Source organism: Pituophis catenifer, unplaced genomic scaffold (assembly GCF_029215685.1).
Source record: "Pituophis catenifer annectens isolate HBS135680 unplaced genomic scaffold, rPitCat1.0.hap2 SCAF_15, whole genome shotgun sequence".
In the NCBI taxonomy this organism is placed as follows: domain Eukaryota; kingdom Metazoa; phylum Chordata; class Lepidosauria; order Squamata; family Colubridae; genus Pituophis; species Pituophis catenifer.
Window position 1 is genome coordinate 7,305,836 of NW_027256895.1, and position 17,882 is coordinate 7,323,717.

At 38.8% G+C, this 17,882-nt stretch overlaps 1 protein-coding gene across 1 annotated transcript; it reads left to right on the top strand.

The window, feature by feature from the left end:
• Positions 1-1,424: 1,424 nt before the first annotated feature.
• On the top strand, positions 1,425-14,513 carry LOC139324852 (vomeronasal type-2 receptor 26-like). Its single transcript, XM_070954603.1, has 6 exons — positions 1,425-1,621; positions 2,437-2,728; positions 6,179-7,042; positions 8,473-8,700; positions 10,819-10,945; positions 13,615-14,513. The coding sequence occupies exons 1-6, from the start codon at positions 1,425-1,427 to the stop codon at positions 14,511-14,513; spliced, it is 2,607 nt and encodes an 868-aa protein (XP_070810704.1).
• Positions 14,514-17,882: the final 3,369 nt, after the last annotated feature.

Sequence of the window (17,882 nt, forward strand, 5' to 3'; positions counted from 1 at the left end):
TTTTCTTTCTTACTTACTTTCTCTTCCCCCCCCTCTTCTTCTCCCTACTTCCTCTTTCTCCTTCTCCTCCTCTCTTCCTCCCTCTCTTACCTTCACTCCTATTCTAATTTCCCTTCCCTTCCTTCATCCCTCTCTATTGCTGTATCCTTTTATGCATATGGACTACTCAGAGGGCTGAAAAAGTTATTTTTCACTGGTCCTCACACTTTTGACCAGTCCTCGAACTTACGACTGTCCTCACATTTTACGTTTTTGCCCTATCTTGTCACCATGGTGAAGAGAAGCAGTTGTGAAATGAGTGACATGGTTGTTAAGAATGCTACAATGGGCATAAATGATGACCAGTCATAAGTGCGAAGACCGGTCAAAAGTGCGAGGACCTGTCAGAAATCACATTTTTCAGCCCTCTGGGTAGTCCTTTTGTGCACAGGGACTACTCAGAGGGCTGAAAAAGTTATTTTTGACTGGCCCTCGCACTTTTGACCAGTCCTCGAATTTACGACTGTCCTCACATTTTACGTTTTTTGCCCTATCTTATACCATGTTGAAGAGAAGCAGTTGTGAAATGAGTGACATGGTTGTTAAGAATGCTGCACAGGCATAAATGTGAGGATGGTCATAAGTGTGAGGACCAGTCAAAAGTGCGAGGACCTGTCAGAAATGACTCTTTTTCAGCCCTCTGAGTAGTCCCTATACACATAGCCATGGCCACCCGGTCACATGACCAGATAGCCACGCCCACTCGGTCACATGACCTCCAAGCCACGCCCACAAAATAAGCCACACCCACAGAACCGGTAGTAAAAAAATTTAGAACCCACCCCTGGTTGGGGGTCACCACAACATGAGGAACTGTATTAAAGGGTCGCGGCATTAGGAAGGTTGAGAACCACTGCTCTAGAAGATTAATTAAGCCTGTTTCATATCACTAAACTCACTGATACAACATTTTTGGCATTTGCTTGTTTCAAAAAGAGTTGAACAAGTCGGTTATTTTTTCACCAAAAAACAAAATAATTATCTCTATAAGGAATCATCATATTATTCTAGCTACTTCAAAACATCAAAGAGGGCAAAGAAGGATATTTAAATGAACAATCACCAAGGTATATATTAGGTTATAAAATTGTTCTTGAACCCCAGGGAGTTTGGCACAAGAGGGAATAAGGGGTCTGCTAGATTCATTTCTTCAAGATCTCTCCCTTCTTTTCTTCTGCCACAGTCTCTATTAAAAACCCCAGTGATAAACCAAGATACAACTTTGACTCACTTGGATCTTCTGTTAGAAAATGATAGATCTTCTCATTTAGTTGCCTTCCCAGATCTAAACCTTGAATTAATCATTTGATTAATCATTGGAATCTATGCTTCTCTATGCATAGGATGGAAAACACATATATTTTCATCTTTAATAAACAGAGAAGATGTTGTTCCTTCTGATGTTCTTGGAACACAAAGTAATTGCTCTCAGCTGCCCTGAAAATGATGTTTTGGCTGTCCCACATGAGTGGTACCATCCTGGTGATCTTGTCATCGGTGGGATATTGTCTCACATCATTTACCACAGTTATGAAACTGAATTTAAGGAGCATCCCTCTGTGGAACCTTTTGACTTACCAATGTAGGATTTTTTCCCCCTTTTTCTAATCTTAATCAGATTTTCAAAAATTGCTTAAATGAGTAAAAGTTCATTTTACTCTGAAGTAGAAGTAGTTCCATATGGAATCTAAACATTCTCCATGTTTCAAATGTAGTCGTGGGGTAGAAATAGGTTGGGTTGTTGTTGTTTTTTTACATCACATTAAAGTTTTTCTCATGAAATGAATGACATTTTGGTGTAATATGTTTTGGAAGAACATTTAGTGAGCTTAAGGATAGTCTCAGGGCCTTAGCTCGGCATTCCATCCGAGCACCAATGGGGGAGTAGAGAGATTAAACTACATGGTAGAACAGTACTTGAGGTGCTAATCGAACTATCAGCAATCCAATTGAGCTGACCTTCTGCCCTTCGCAGAGGTTACTTCCAATAATGCTGTTCACATTAGCACAGGGTCCTAACAAAACATACAACAAATAACACCTCCTGAATCAGTTCATATTCTTTTTTGTGCTAAACTGGGAGAAATAAATGGGGTACCTTAAAAAAAAACAACCCAGTAACTCATTTTATTTGTTATAATGCATCAATGTTGCAAACAATAATTGCAAACTGTCTAAAAAGTACAAAATATTTGGGATTAGATAGGCGTTGTAAATCATGGGAATACTATGGAAAAAAAGATCAATTTGAACTTTGGGTAAATCATTGACCTTTTTAGAAAGGCTATTATCTTCCTAGCTCCAACAGAGCCAGAACAGATTTTTATTCATAGAGAAGTAATGTCACCTTACAATAATTGTCACTTTTTTCAATGGGTTTATTTAAATTATTTGTAGTGTAATAATCAAATTCTACCAGCACATCCTTGCCTTGGTCTTTGCTGTGAAGAAGATCAACGAGGACCCACAGATCTTACCTAACATCACCCTTGGGTTCCACATCTATGACAGTTATCACAATCCTAGAATGACCTATCGCACCACTTTGGATTTGCTTTTCAAATCTCAGGAATTTTATCTGAACTACAAATGTGATAACCAGAAGAATCTCATGGCCATCATTGGAGGGTTAGGTTCTACTACTTCATATTATATGGATGAAATTGTAAGTTCCTTCAAGATTCCACAGGTAAATATGTATGGCTGGGGAGAAAAATTCTATATGTTTTTTGTTATTATGGCATAATTCCTGATCATCAGTTATAAGACTTAGATTTATATTGCAAATTTCTGTAGGATGTAAGATAGAGTACTTAGCACTTTTTGGGGGAAACTACAATGCAAACCTAGAAGTGAATGTCCCAAAATATTCAGGATCATCCATATCTAAGGGAACATTTAATATAGTTCTCTCTGCTCCTATTAAAAACCATTGATCTATTATATGTGTTTGAAATGATTCCAGGAAATTCCATCCTATATTTAGAGGAATTCCAGGAAAAAAAACATTCCTGTCAGAATTGCCATCTCCCACCTGCACATGGCATCCACCCTCTCAATTCCTGGCAAATAGATGAGGAAGAGTAGAGGTAGTGACAGATTTTATTTTCCTGGGCTCCAAGATCACCGCAGATGAGGACTACAGCCAAGAAATTAAAAGAAGCTTGCTCCTGGGGAGGAAAGCTATGGCAAATCTAGACAGCATACTAAAAAGTAGAGACATCATCCTACCAACAGAAGTGTGTATAGTCAAGGCTATGATTTTCCCAGTTGCAATGCATGGCTGTGAAAGTTTGTCCAAAAGAAAGGCTGAGTGCAAAATAATTGAGGCTTTTGAAGTATGGTGCTGGAGAAGACTCTTGCAAGTTCCTTGCACTGCAAGGCAATCAAACCAGTCAGTCCTAGAGGAGATCAACCCTGACTGCTCTTTGGAAGGCCAGATCCTGAAGAGGAAACTGAAATACTTTGGCCACCTAATGAGAAGGAAGGACTCACTGGAGAAGAGCCTAATGCTGGGAACGTTTGAGGGCAAAAGAAGAAGGGGACGACAAGGTGGCTGGATGGAGTCACTGAAGCAGTAGGCATGAGCCTAAATGGATTCCAGAAGATGGTAGAGGACAGGAAGACCTGGAGGAACGTTGTCCATGGGGTCACAATGGGTCAGACATGACTTCTCAACTAACAGCAACAACAACCTGCACATTGCTATTGCTCAGTGCCAGTCTGTCATGAACTGTCAGTGGAAGAAGCTGTTTAGGAGTTGGGTGGGTGGGAAGACTAACTATTCACCATAGCTACTCAAGGTCAGACAGCTGGGAATGGCATTCAGTTGCATACCGGCAAGACCCAGTGGAAGAGACCCAGTGGAAGAGACCCTTTTCAGAAGAGACTGTTAACCCTGAAGTTGGCCTAACTGTGGCCATTTTCTCCTTGTAGCTTTTCTCTATGGAGATTTCTCTTCTCACTGCTTCAGGGCTGACACAGCCTGGAGCTAAGGGGCCAAGGAGTGGGGTATAGAGATAGCTGGGGTATTGTAGCCTAAATAAAATTCTTTCCCCTGGAAATCAAGGATGTTGGTGCAGGTGAGGTCGCCTAGCAACTGGACTACATGCTCATTGGACCATGTGATTCTGGGGGGAAGTGACAAATTTTTGCTTTTAATTGAGTGTAAAACTGGTGAGAACTTAGAACCGGTTTTCCATCAAGTCTCTGGAACCAGTTACTTCCTGAGGTCCGGATCACCCCCACCCTATTGGCCTTCCCAAAAGCGGTGAAGACCTGGCTTTTCCGGTAGGTCTGGGGCCGTTGATCTCGCTGTTGCGATCGTGTGAGATCCGGCCATGAATGGTGTGAATGGGTTTTAATGTTTTATTTTTTAAATGGTTTTAAAATGGTTTTTTGAACGCATTGTAAGCGGCCCTGAGTCTTCGGAGAAAGGCGGCATATAAATTGAAATAATTAAATTAAATTAAATTAAATTAAGTCTTTGCCAATTTGATATATCCCAATAAAATGTTCTTTGAGGAATACGCCTGCCTGGGAGTTCTTATTGAATGGGATGTATTACCTGGAACCTTGACAGAGACTGGACAGCCACTTATCTCATATTGTATAAGGTCTCCTCCTTGAGCAGGGTTTTGGACTAGAAGATGACCAGCTCTATTCTGATTGATTGATTGTTTCCAAAACACTTCAATTGTATATGATTGGACAATGGGAAACCAACAGTGGGAAGTGATACAGGGGAAGGAAGTTAAACTTAGAGATTTTGGCAAACAAACCTCAGTTCTGGCTTTGCTCTACTGTAATTCTCTTGACTTCTAATAAAACTGTACCTTTTGCAACAAATGGAAGCAAGGATCGTTTAACTTAGGAGTCGCAGCGGAGGCAGCCAACTCAGGAAGCTCAGGTTGCCCAAGGAGCTGTTGATTCAGTTCTACAGAGGAATTATTGAATCTGTCATCTGCACCTCTAGAATTGTCTGGTTTGGCACCGCAACCAAGTAAGACAAACTCAGACTTCAACAGATAATTAGAACTGCAGAAAAAACAATTGCTACCAATCTGCCTTTCATTGAGGACCTGTACACAATCCAGAAAGAGGGCTGTGAAAATATCTACAGACCCCTCACATCCTGGACATGAACTGTTTTAACTTCTACCCTCAAAACAATGCTGTAGGGTACTGCACATCAGAATAACTAGACACAAGGATAGTTTTTCCCCCATGCCATCACTCTGCTAAACAACTAATTCCCACAACACTGTCAAACTATCTAGAAAGGCAGCATTATTCTCATCTTCCCTATTACCTATCACCTTATCTGCTTATGACTATAACTTAATTGCTTGTATCTTACGGTTTATACTGATTTTTTTTTTGATTTTTTTTAAAATTTGATTTATATGCCGCCTTTCTCCGGAGACTCAGGGCGGCTTACAATGCGTTAAGCAATAGCCTTCATTCTTTTGTATATTTTATACAAAGTCAGCTTATTGCCCCCACAAACTGGGTCCTCATTTCACCTACCTTAGAAAGGATGGAAGGCTGAGTCAACCTTGAGCCTTGGAGAGATTCGAACCAGCAGAAATTGCAGGCAGCTGTGTTAATAACAGGGTGCACTAAACCACTGTACTATCAAGGCTCTTGATTACTTAGTATCCTAGTATGATTTATGTTGATTGTTTATTTAGTACCCATGACCATCACTAAGTGTTGTATCCAGTAGTGGGTTTCAATTTCGGCCGCTCAAAATTGAACTTTTTGGTGCTCGTGGGCACACACTCAAGTGCATGCACAGAGACGTCCAGGTGTGTGGGCGGAGCGTCCCACCGGTGTCGCTACTGGTTCATCCAATCCGGGGTGAACCTGTAGCAACCCACCACTGTTTATATCTAATGTTTTATGATAAATGAATTTTTACAATGACTATGATAATGATCTATCCCTATTGTTGTATGTATACTGTGCTTATGCACTGGAGACAAATTCCTTGTGTGTCTAATAACACTTGGCCAATAAAGAATTCTAAGCAGAGGCAGTGCTGATACTTCCTTAGATACATGTCATGATTCCTTGATAGGGAAAGATCACATCAAGAACTAACAACTGAACAGAATATTATTCTGCTTTCTTTTAGCTGACCTACGGCTCATTAGCCCAAGAGGAATTTCAGACCAGTAAGCGATCTTCACTTTATTTCATGGCCCCAAAAGAGAACCATCAGTACATTGGGATTGTCCAACTGCTTCATCACTTCAGATGGACATGGGTTGGTATTTTTGCTGTAAATAACAACAATGGAGAAAATTTCTTACAGAAAATGCAGCCCTTACTTTCACAGAATGGCATCTGCTCATCATACATACAAAGAGTTTCACCAGTTGTCAATTTGGAACACTACCAAGAACTTTATCATCAAATTACTAGTACTTCCCTTAATTTGATGAATAGCGAAACCAATACAGTTCTTCTTTATGGAGGATCAACGATAATAATGACTCTCAAAGCTGATATTTTTCTGGTAGATCCCGAAAGCAAGGAAATTGCATTGTTTAGAAAGGTGTGGATCATGACTGCACAGATTGATTTTGCATTATCAGGCCTTCAAATCACATGGGATCTCCAGACGTTCCGTGGGGCCCTTTCCTTCACTGTTCATTCAACAGCAGTTGCAGGTTTCAAGGAGTTTCTTCAGACCATAAATCCTCTTTCAGACAAAAGAGATGGGTTTCGGCAGAATGTTTGGAAACAATCATTTGATTGTTCTTTTCCAAAACCAGAATTACAAGGAATGGACAATACTCAGTGTACTGAGGAGATGAAGCTGGAGGATCTTCCTGGACCTTTCTTTGAAATGGAAATGACTGGCCAAAGCTACAGTGTCTACAATTCTGTTTATGCTGTGGCTCATGCTTTGCAAGCTCTACTCATGTCAGGGTTCAATAGGAGAAAAACTATGATGGGTAAAAAAACTGACTTTCCAGATCTGCAAGCTTGGCAGGTATTCTCTCTGCATTGGACAGGGTTTGTTTGTCTATTTTTATTGTAAAGAGCATTTTGATGTAGAATTATGTTTCCAACCCAGTGTCGAAAGTCTTTCTATTTTATTCTTGTAGAATCAAGTTAATCTATGATCATTGAGAAGCTACTATATAAACCATGATTAATATTAAATCACAATTAAAGGATAATGATGTTAATAGGGTTTATGTAGGAACTCATCATGGTTTGCACAGAAAGAGAGGGTTAAAATGAAGTCACTTGATCACTTCCATTTTGGCATCTCCCAAAATAACCAATACCCAAGTTACTTCTCTTTCGCTCATGAATAGAATAGAATAGAATAGAATAGAATAGAATAGAATAGAATAGAATAGAATAGAACAGAACAGAACAGAACAGAACAGAACAGAACAGAACAGAACAGAACAGAACAGAATAGAATAGAATAGAATTCTTTATTGTTCAAGTGTGATTGGACACACAAGGAATTTGTCTTTGGTGCATATGCTCTCAGTGTACATAAAAAGACAAGATACGTTCATCAAGAATCATAAGGTACAAACTTAATGATAGCCATAGGGTACAAATAAGCTATCAAATCATATTAAGAAACAATCAGTATAAATCGTAAGGATTCAAGCAACAAGGTTACAGTCATACAGTCATAAGTGGAAGGAGATGGGTGATGGGAACGATGAGAAGGTTAATAGTTGAGAATAGTAGAAAAATAGAACTTTTAAGGTGGAGAAACTGAGCATTCTGTTACTATCACAACTCAAGAGGAATGTATGAGATGGACTCCTTTTCAGTTGTGCCTTCATCAAATTTGTCTGTCCCGGGTTCCAAAATAGATGGGTACCAATTAAAGAAGGAAAAGATGAGGATAAGATCAGATACTGTCTAGATTTAATTGTTTCTTTTTTAAAAAAAAAATAGTGATTTTACATCATCTTCAAAAGACTGCTTTGGTTCTTTGATGTTGCTTTTTATCATTCCCCAAAATAATATGTATTTAATAATAGAATAGATCTGTACATATACATGAGTGGTGCGGTGGCCTAGAGGTGGAGCTCTCTCCTCACAATCAGGAGGCTGTGAGTTCGATCCTAGGTAGAGGCAGATATTTCTCTCTGTCTGGCCACAATGAGAATATATTTGCTGAACAAAACTCTGCATTGGTGACAGGAAGGGCATCCAGCCAGTAAACATTCAGTTGCCCAGATTCCACCCTGCAAGGGATTATGGGACTGTTAAAAGAAGATGATGATCTGTACATATACATGCAATATTTACGATCTATTTCTAGATTTATTCATTTGATCATTGTTACAAAAATGGGAAGAATATGTGAATGAAACCTGAATATGATGGTCTATTCTCCATTATTATCCTTTCAACTCCCTCTCTTTTTCATTCTCTGTCAATTAGCTCCATTCATTTCTTCAAGGCATTTCTTTTAACAATTCAGCTGGAGAGACAATATTCCTGAATGACAAAGGAGAAGCAATGGGTGGATTCGACATCATTAATTTCATCCCTTTTCCAAACAGATCCTTTCAGAGAGTCAGAGTTGGAAACGTAGGTCCTCATGCTCCAAAAGGGAAGGAATTATTCATTGATGAAGACAGGATTGTCTGGCATCCAGCTTTTAATCAGGTAAGGGCACATTTAATAGACTATATTGAGATCCATTATGATACCAGGAAGATGACTATAAACTAAGACATCGTGTCTTTATAAATCTAATTTCTCTTTCTGAAATTAAAAAAAAAATACCTATATTCTGTAGAAATGCTGACCATGTTCCAGCATTTACCCAAATTGATAAAAGGACTGTCAGGGTTCTGATGGATGCCCTAATTAAATCATGAGCCTCGAGCCAAGCTTCAAAAGAAATCAAGTTATTTATTAGGAGCTTCATGCTGGCATGTTCCAAGTAAAACCAACTCTTTTTTTATATATAAAAGTTGTTGTTTTTTTTTTAGACAAACACACATACAAACATACAATGCATTTTCTTTGAACAGAGTGTTTGGCCGGTTCACAAATTTAAACAATATTTTATCATTTCAATTAAATTTACAATTTTTATATTTCCTTTTTGCCATAGGTATTCCTTACCTAATTTTTTTTTTAAAAAAACCCCAATAGTACCGTTCATTCTCATCTCTAATCTTAATCTTAATCAAATTCAATTTTTTGCTTCTATCTATATTATTGTCATCTATTTTTATATCTATCCTCACATTGGTTGGTTATGTAACATTACAATTGTTGAATATAAATCCAACATTTGAGTATAAATCAGTTAATTATATAACTATCTTTTTTTTGTATAATAATCAGTATGAACATAAATCTTCCAATTATTTCCATGCAATCCAATTTCTTACAAGTCAATTAGTTATATTTGCCAATAGTAATAAACCAAATAATTTTCCCTCTTATGTTACTCATTAAACTCTCCCACTAAACCAAATAGTTTTGCCCATATAATCCTCTAAATCACAACTTATTCATTTCTACAAAAATTCAAAAAAAGAGAAAAACTTGTCATTATCTAGATTTCAAAGATAATAAATTATTAATCATTTCATTTTTACAATCGTATGGTTTCCCATTTGTTTCTTTCTACTGAAAGAGAAAGATGTTATATATATTTAGAATTGAAATATGAATATTATTTATTATTAGTTCAATTTATATATGCCGCCCTTCTCAGGACTCGGGGCGCCTTACAATGCATTAAGCAATAGCCTTCATACTTTTGTATATACCTGTTTAGTAGGGCTTTTTGGACCCCCCTGAGCAGTGTTCTATTTTATACAAAGTCAGCTTATTGCCCCTACAAACCGGGTCCTCATTTTACCTACCTCGAAAGGATGGAAGGCTGAGTCAACCTTGAGCCTGGTGAGAATTAAACTCACAGTAATTGCAGGGAGCTGGCAGCTAAGTACTACTTTAACAGCAGCAGTTTAGTCCACTGCGTCATCAAGGCTCTTCCAAGTATAGTAGCAAGTGAAGCCAACTCTGACCCCACGTAATTTACACACCAGTCATGACCCTGTTTCCCCACTCCCTCTAGGGTGTGTCATTAATCACATTTGCCAACAGAGCAATTTTGCAGGCTGTAGAGATCACTCCCCTCCAGCCACTGTTGGTAACCCTAGGAGACAGCCTTGAGAGAAATATGTCTGGAATGTACTTCTGTTTTTGGCTGCCATGCTGCTTTGTCGGTTTCCCATTCCCCTTGCCTATAGCAACTCGAGAGCAGGCCAGGAATGCTTTACGAGTTGATGAGGACATTACAGATATTTATATTTCCATATTGCATTTCCATTTGAAATCTTGGGGGGGGGTCACATTTAATTGACTGTACCACAATCCCATATATTGAACATAGTCTCTTTTGAAATCTAATTTTGGTTTTTGACTGAAGAAAATGGCATATTTTGTACAAATGCTGTCCATTATCAAGCATTTACGATTTTAAAAAAATATTACAAGGAAAAGCCAGATTTTCATATTTGAATTTCCCCTTGAAATCACAGGAGTCACATTGTTTCCATAAGGTTCATGCCACACTAATTTATTTACTGATTCCTGTTGCACAACCTTTGTAATTTCAACATCTTTTTAAAGGATAGCATAAATCCAACTAGATAAGATTCAGTAATCCTTTTGGAAGGCAAGTATTCTTTCTTCCCACAAAGCAGGTAATTTGGAACTGTTTTAAAAACCTCCCTTTTCAAAAGCATTTATGTTTATCACCAGGTTCTTCCATTTTCTCAGTGTAATGATCATTGCTCCCCTGGATACTGGAAGAAAGGTTTTGAAGGAAAACCATTCTGTTGCTACGACTGTGTTCCCTGCCCAGAAGGAAAGATTTCAAATCAGACTGGTAGGTTGGATATTCCACCAAATTTTCCATTATACACAGTCCAGCAAAGTGTAACAAGCTGCATATAATTAGTAGTTTTATGAGTCCTTCAGGGCCGGGATGAAATCCAATTTTTTTCCTTACCGGTTCTGTGGGTGTGGCTTGTTGGGTGTGGCAAGGGAAGGATACTGCAAAGTCTCCATTCCCTCCCCTCCTGGGGGAAGGATGTTGAAAATCTCCATTCCCACCCTACTCTGGGGCCAGCCAGAGGTGGTATTTGCCGGTTCTCTGAACTACTCAAAATTTCCGCTACCAGTTCTCCAGAACTTGTTAGAACTTGCTGGATTTCATCCCTGCTTCAAGGTGAACAATCATTTCTTTACCTGTGCATCACAATCTGTTGTTTAAGAAACATTGCCCATAAAATTCTGCCAGATACTATTTCCTTTAAATGTAAATGTGTTCGTATGTGTTTGTGTGTATGTATGCCTGTATGTGTGTACATACACATACACACACATATCCATTGAGCGATAGATTTTATATCTATAATTATTGTTAAGAAATAACCCTTGAGTAGCAAGGGTGTGCACATGAAAGCGGTTGAGAGTAGTTATGAATAAGCACAGCACCACACAGATACACTGAGTCGTGTTATAGTTTACACAGTCCAATAAATAAAGTCTTCATACCAGTTGTATTAATCATACACAGTAAACAGTTCTTCTAGAGTTGCAAACAGTAAGACAGTAAGTCAGATAGAGATATCAGAGAACAAGCCATGTTTCTAGCTCCCTCTTAAGGACATTGGCAATAGAGTTAACCAATCTGTACATAGTATGATGCAATACAGCAGTCTTAAAGCTATGCAATACAATACAATATAATGCAAACATACATTGATGGTTTATATATTGCCAACCCAACAAGTTAGTTAATAATCATATTCCTAACAATTATGTATTTACTTTTCACATGGTCAACCTCATTTGCATTATCCCAAAGGTGGTTTTCCAAAAGGCAAGTGGACTTTCTTTGTTTTTTCGTGAAGATGTTTTGCTTCTCATCCAAGAAGCCTCTTTAGTTTGTTGTAAACTATTGTAAACAGAACTGAAGAAGCTTCTTGGATAAGAAGCAAAACCTCTTCAAGGAAAAAGAAAGGAAAAGTTCAGTTCACTTTTTAAAAAACCACCTGGGACAACCATGAACTGAGAATCTCCATAGACACTCCTTTGCGTTAGTTGTTCATTTCGTCAAAGTTCTTCACTCAGCAAACAAATTATCATGATTTTTATAAATTCGGGATATATTAAGCATTTTTTAAAAATGTATCTTGGTGTTACCTGACTTACATTATCATCTGTATCAAGATGTGGAGACTCTAGAAAGAGTGCAGAGAAGAGCACAAAGATGATTAGGGGACTGGAGGCTAAAACATATGAAGAACATTTGCAGGTACTGGGTATGTCTACATTAATGAAAAGAAGGACTAGGGGAGACATGATAGCAGCCTTTCAATATCTCAGGGGCTGACACAAAGAAGAGGGAGCCAAACTATTATGCAAAGCACCTGAGGGTAGGACAAGAAACCATGGGTGGAAACTAATCAAGGAGAGAAGAAACTTAGAACTAAGGAGAAATTTCCTGACAGTTAGAACAATTCATCAGTGGAACAACTTGCCTCCAAAAGTTGTGAATGCTCAAACACTGGAAGTTTTTAAGAAGATGTTGAATAACCATTTGTCTGAAGTGGTGTATGGTTTCCTGCCTAAGCAGGGGGTTGGACTGGAAGACCTCGAAGACCCCTATTCAGGTTATTCTATTCTATTCTATTCTATTCTATTCTATTCTATTCTATTCTATTCTATTCTATTCTATTCTATTCTATTCTATTCTATTCTATTCTATTCTATTCTATCTTCATCACCTGTGATGAAATATAACCCTTTTAAGTCCAGGTAAGCATATTTACTATTTGAATGGGAGATCCAGCAGCCATTTAAAATGTGGTGGAGTAGATTGGCCATTAATTTAGAACATAGAATGACAGAGTTGGAAGGGATGAACTTTCCTAGTCCAACCCTTGCTTGAGCAGGAAGCCCGATATCATTTATGACAAGTGGGTGTCCAGCCTCTTCCTAAAATCCTCCAGTGATACAGTAGAGCACCAGAGGTGGGATTCAGCCGGTTCGCACCGGTTCAGACGAACTGGTAGCAGCGAATGCAGGTGGACCCACCTACCCGCCCACCTGCCTCAACTCAATATCGTGCTATTTAGGCATGTGCAGAAGGTGTATGAGTGAGCAAAGTTCATGCGCAAAAGGCCAGGCGCATGTGCGGACAGCATGGGCATGCAAAACGAGCAGGTGGGAGGGTGATACACCAGTGGTAAAGGTAAGTGAAACCCACCCCTGTAGAGCACTCACAACTTTAATTATGGGGAAAGGTCGGATTGTCTATAATAAAATACATTTAAAAATTCTTGAAACAACTGTACTTGAAAGAACAAGTACCATTCCCACTGAATTTCCATTGATGACAATGCTAAATAAAACAATGAAAAAAAAAAGCCCTGCATATTGATAGAAACATGAGTGAAAACAATTCAAAATGAATAATACCCACTCAGAAACTATTTTTCAATAAGCTGGAATGCCTAGATGACAAATTTCCTTGATTTTTCTTTCCAGATATGGATGACTGTCTTGAGTGTTCAGAAGATCATTATCCAAATGAAGAAAAGAATGGATGTATCCTGAAACCAATGGTGTTTCTAACCTTTGAAGAAACCTTAGGAATTGGATTAGTCTCAGCAGCTCTTTGTTTCTTCTTCCTGACTTCCTGGGTTCTTGGAACTTTTATTAAGCACAGGGATACTCCCATTGTCAAAGCCAACAACCGGTCACTCACCTACACCCTCCTTGTCTCTCTTCTGCTCTGTTTTCTCTCCTCTTTGCTCTTCCTCAGCCAACCTGGCAAACTGACCTGCCTTCTCCGACAATCAACGTTTGGTATCACCTTCTCAGTGGCCATTTCTAGTGTCCTGGCCAAAACCATCACCGTGGTTGTTGCCTTCATGGCCACTAAACCAGGATCTCATATGAGGAAATGGGTGGGGAAAAGATTGGCTTTTTCTACTGTCCTTTCCTGCTCTCTCTTCCAGGTATGTATTTGTATCCTTTGGTTGTCAACATCACCTCCATTCCCTGAGTTGGACAAGCACTCAGCGCTCCAAGAAATGATTTTACAATGCAATGAGGGGTCATCTTTCTTCTTCTACTGTGTCTTGGGCTACATGGGAATGTTGGCCATCGCCAGCTTTATTGTGGCTTTCCTTGCCCGTAAATTACCTGATAGTTTTAATGAAGCCAAGTTCATCACCTTCAGCATGTTGGCCTTTTGCAGTGTGTGGATCTCCTTCTTTCCAGCCTATCTGAGCACAAAAGGCAAAGCCATGGTATCTGTGGAGGTCTTCTCCATCTTGGCCTCCAGTGCTGCATTACTGGGATGCATATTTTTGCCAAAATGCTACATCATTATTTTGCGGCCACAGCTCAACCACAGGGAGCAACTCATAAAGAAGAATTAGCATATTGTGTGATATTTTTGGTTCAGAGAAATTCCTGAAAAAAAGGAATAGAAAGACAGTTTGCTATTCTCAGGAAATATATAGTTAAAGAACAATTTATGTAGAATATTTTTGATTAAGATATATTATTGCTCATTTCAAAACAAATGCTCATTTTCCTGCAATTTCACTAGATTCCAAGATTCTTCAACCTAATCCTTTGTCCCTTTCAACACACCTGTTGAATTTCACTATCATAATGTAACTTTTTTGGTTGCTATTAGTATATTTCAGTTATTGTCTTAAACTATGTCCAAAGTTTGCAGAGACATTTTCATGGTTTTTCATACTTTCAATCTGCTTTCAATCAGCCCTTTATGGTACTCTCGTCGGGCTCGAATTCTTCGGCAGAGACTAAACACTTACAGTTTTCATAAACCACAGGAAGCACCTCATAAAGAGGAATTAGCATTCCATGTGTTTTTTCTCACTAGAAAAAACTGCTAGTAAAAATGAATAGCAATAGCACTCAGACTTACTGTATATACCGCTTGACAGTGCTTTACAACCCTCTCTAAGCGGTTTACAGAGTCAGCATACTGCCCCCATCAATCTGGGTCTTCATTTTACCCACCTTGGAAGGATAGAAGGCTGAGTCAACCTTGAGCCTGGTGAGATTTGAAATGTCAAACTGCAGGCAGCCGGCAGGCAGCAGAAGTAGCCTGCAATACTGCACTCTAACCACTGCGCCACCATGGCTCAATTAGAATAGAAAGTCCCAGTGATCATAATTACTTAAGGATCTCATTTAAATAATATGTTACCACATTTTAATAAAATGGAAAAATGAATTGAAGTACCTATTGAAGTAGCTAGAGCTATTTTCTGTTGCTGATCAATTGACCTTAGAGCATACAAAACATTTGCTAGACCAATTCTCGAATACAGCTCATCTGTCTGGAACCCAACTGCATACTGAACATTAGTACAATTGAGAGAGTCCAGAGATATTTCACGAGAAGAGTCCTAGACTCCTCTGTTCACAGCAGAATATCTTATGCCACCAGACTCCAAATTTTGGGCTTAGACAATTTAGAACTACAACGCCTTTGGTCTGACCTAAGCATGGTACATAAAATTATCTGCTACAATGTCCTACCTGTCAATAACTACTTCAGCTTCAACCACAACAATACACGAGCACACAATAGATACAAACTTAAGGTAAACTGTTCCAAACTCGATTTAAGTTGAATTTCAGGGAATGAACCTGATATTTGGGAGCCTTGCAATCAAGTGTGTTCCTTTCATTGGGGTCTCTCTACAATTCAAATTCAATTTTCTAAATGGATATAGGTTTATGCATAGGCTTCTACTGTGGGAAGTAAGAAAGAGTTTTAAAAAAATTCATATCATGTATTTCTGATCTCAATCTTAGAGTTGGGTTGGAAGTGATATTAAAGATAAAGCAGTCCAACTCCCTCTAGCTCATCTCAGACTGCTATTATACCTGTGTCTCACCTCAGCTACTTTTCTTTGCACTCCCATTTTTCATTTCTTTTGATTTTTGATTTAAGGACATTGTGATCCAAACTGTACCCCCCCTTTTTTTTTTTCTTTTAAAAGCATTTTTTCTACAACCTCCTCGCCCGAAGAAGTTGTAGAAAAAAAATGTTTTTAAAAGCCTCTGACGATCAGGCAACTCAGCTGGGATCGTCAGAGCTTTTTAAAAGCATTTTAAAAGCATTTTTTTTTTACAACCTCTGCGGCCGAAGAGCATTTTGTAGAAAAAATGCTTTTAAAAGTAAAAAAAAAAAAAAAAAAAAAAAACATTAACCCCCACCACCACCAACCCACGCCCACAGAACTGGTAGTAACAATTTTTTACATTTCACCACTGAGCTACACAAAAGCATGCCATTCCCATGCCATTAAAGACTATGCATATTGCTTATGTCTTATTAAAATTCACATGAATAATCAGTCTTAATTCGTTCTAGTGGAGCTGGTTGGATTTTGTAGAGTTGGTTTTGTTATCTTCACCTTAGGCTGAATTTTAGTGGCTGAGTTCACTGTTTTGATGTTCAAACAGTTAATTAGAATAGAGCTAGAAGGGATCTTTTCGGTCTTCTATTCCAACCCCCTGCTCAATCAGGAGACCCTGTCCAATTTGAGACAAGTGGCTGTCCAGCCTCTTCTTAAAAACCTCCAGTGATGAAGTACCACAACTATTCCAACTGGTTAATTGTTCCCACTGTTAGGAAGTTTCTCCTTAATTCCAGGTTGCTTCTCTTCTTGATTAATTTCCATCCATTGTTTCTTGCCTTGCCTTGCTTTGCCTCCTCCTCCTCCTCCTCCTCCTCCTCCTCCTCCTCCTCCTCCTCCTCCTCCTCCTCCTGTAATTGGAGACTCATATTTTGGCACGGCTATCAGAAAAAAGAAAAAGAGCAAGAAATTCATAGCGATTTTGTTGACCAAATCTCCAGTTTCACACAGACTATTTGAGGATAATGTAGAGATTCAACATGAAGGCCTGCTTTTAAAGGGACTAATTTCATGATGATATTTGTATAGGCCCAGCAAGCTATAAAGTAACTCATAGAAAGCAAGGTTCAATTGCTTTCTGTTCTTTAACAGAGTCCAGGGAAAGTCTTCCTTCCTTCCTTCCTTCCTTCCTTCCTTCCTTCCTTCCTTCCTTCCTTCCTTCCTTCCTTCCTTCCTTCCTTCCTTCCTCCCTCCTTCCCTCCCTCCCTCCCTTCTTTTTCATTTCGCAATCCACAATCCAACCCGAATGCCTGTAGGAAAAGTGATATTTTCCCAGCCTTATGTCACCCATTCAGTTCTTTCAGCAAACATCTCCATACTTATTATCTTCTATTATAAAGTGTTTTGGAAAGAGCTTGGTTCATTTTGAGTCCATAATCATACATTTTAAAGAACAGTAGTTGAAGCACAGTGGCTCAAGTGGTTGGAATGCTGAGCAGGAGTTTAGCAAGAGTTTAGCAGATTAACAGAGTTGGAAGGAATCTTGTAGGTCATCTTGTCCAACCCTTGCTTTGACTCGAGTACAAAAAGAAGAATAAGGATCAGAAGGGAAGGCTTCTTTCATTTCTGGACTTCCTTTCTCTGGCTTCTGTTGTTTCAGTAGCTACTCACAAAATATAGCTAATCTAGGAACGCAGGTGGGAAGTTCCGCTTCCTGGTATTTGGTTCTCTTGCATTTTCATATGACTAATTTCCTCAGATCTCCCATATGTCATACTTACGTAATCATTGTGTCACCCTACTAATAACATTCTTGACTTATGTGTAGTAGTAGTGAAATTGCCTCTGGCCTAATATCCAAAATTGAGTGAAGGGACAGAGATTTCAAAGAAAAGATAGCAATAG

Bases quoted from the DNA above. Each gene is read 5' to 3' on its own strand.
- LOC139324852 (XM_070954603.1), top strand. From the start codon at position 1,425: ATGTTGTTCCTTCTGATGTTCTTGGAACACAAAGTAATTGCTCTCAGC. The intron at 1,622-2,436 runs GTAGGATTTTTT...AATTATTTGTAG, and splicing joins GAACCTTTTGACTTACCAAT to TGTAATAATCAAATTCTACC. The intron at 2,729-6,178 runs GTAAATATGTAT...GCTTTCTTTTAG, and splicing joins GTTCCTTCAAGATTCCACAG to CTGACCTACGGCTCATTAGC.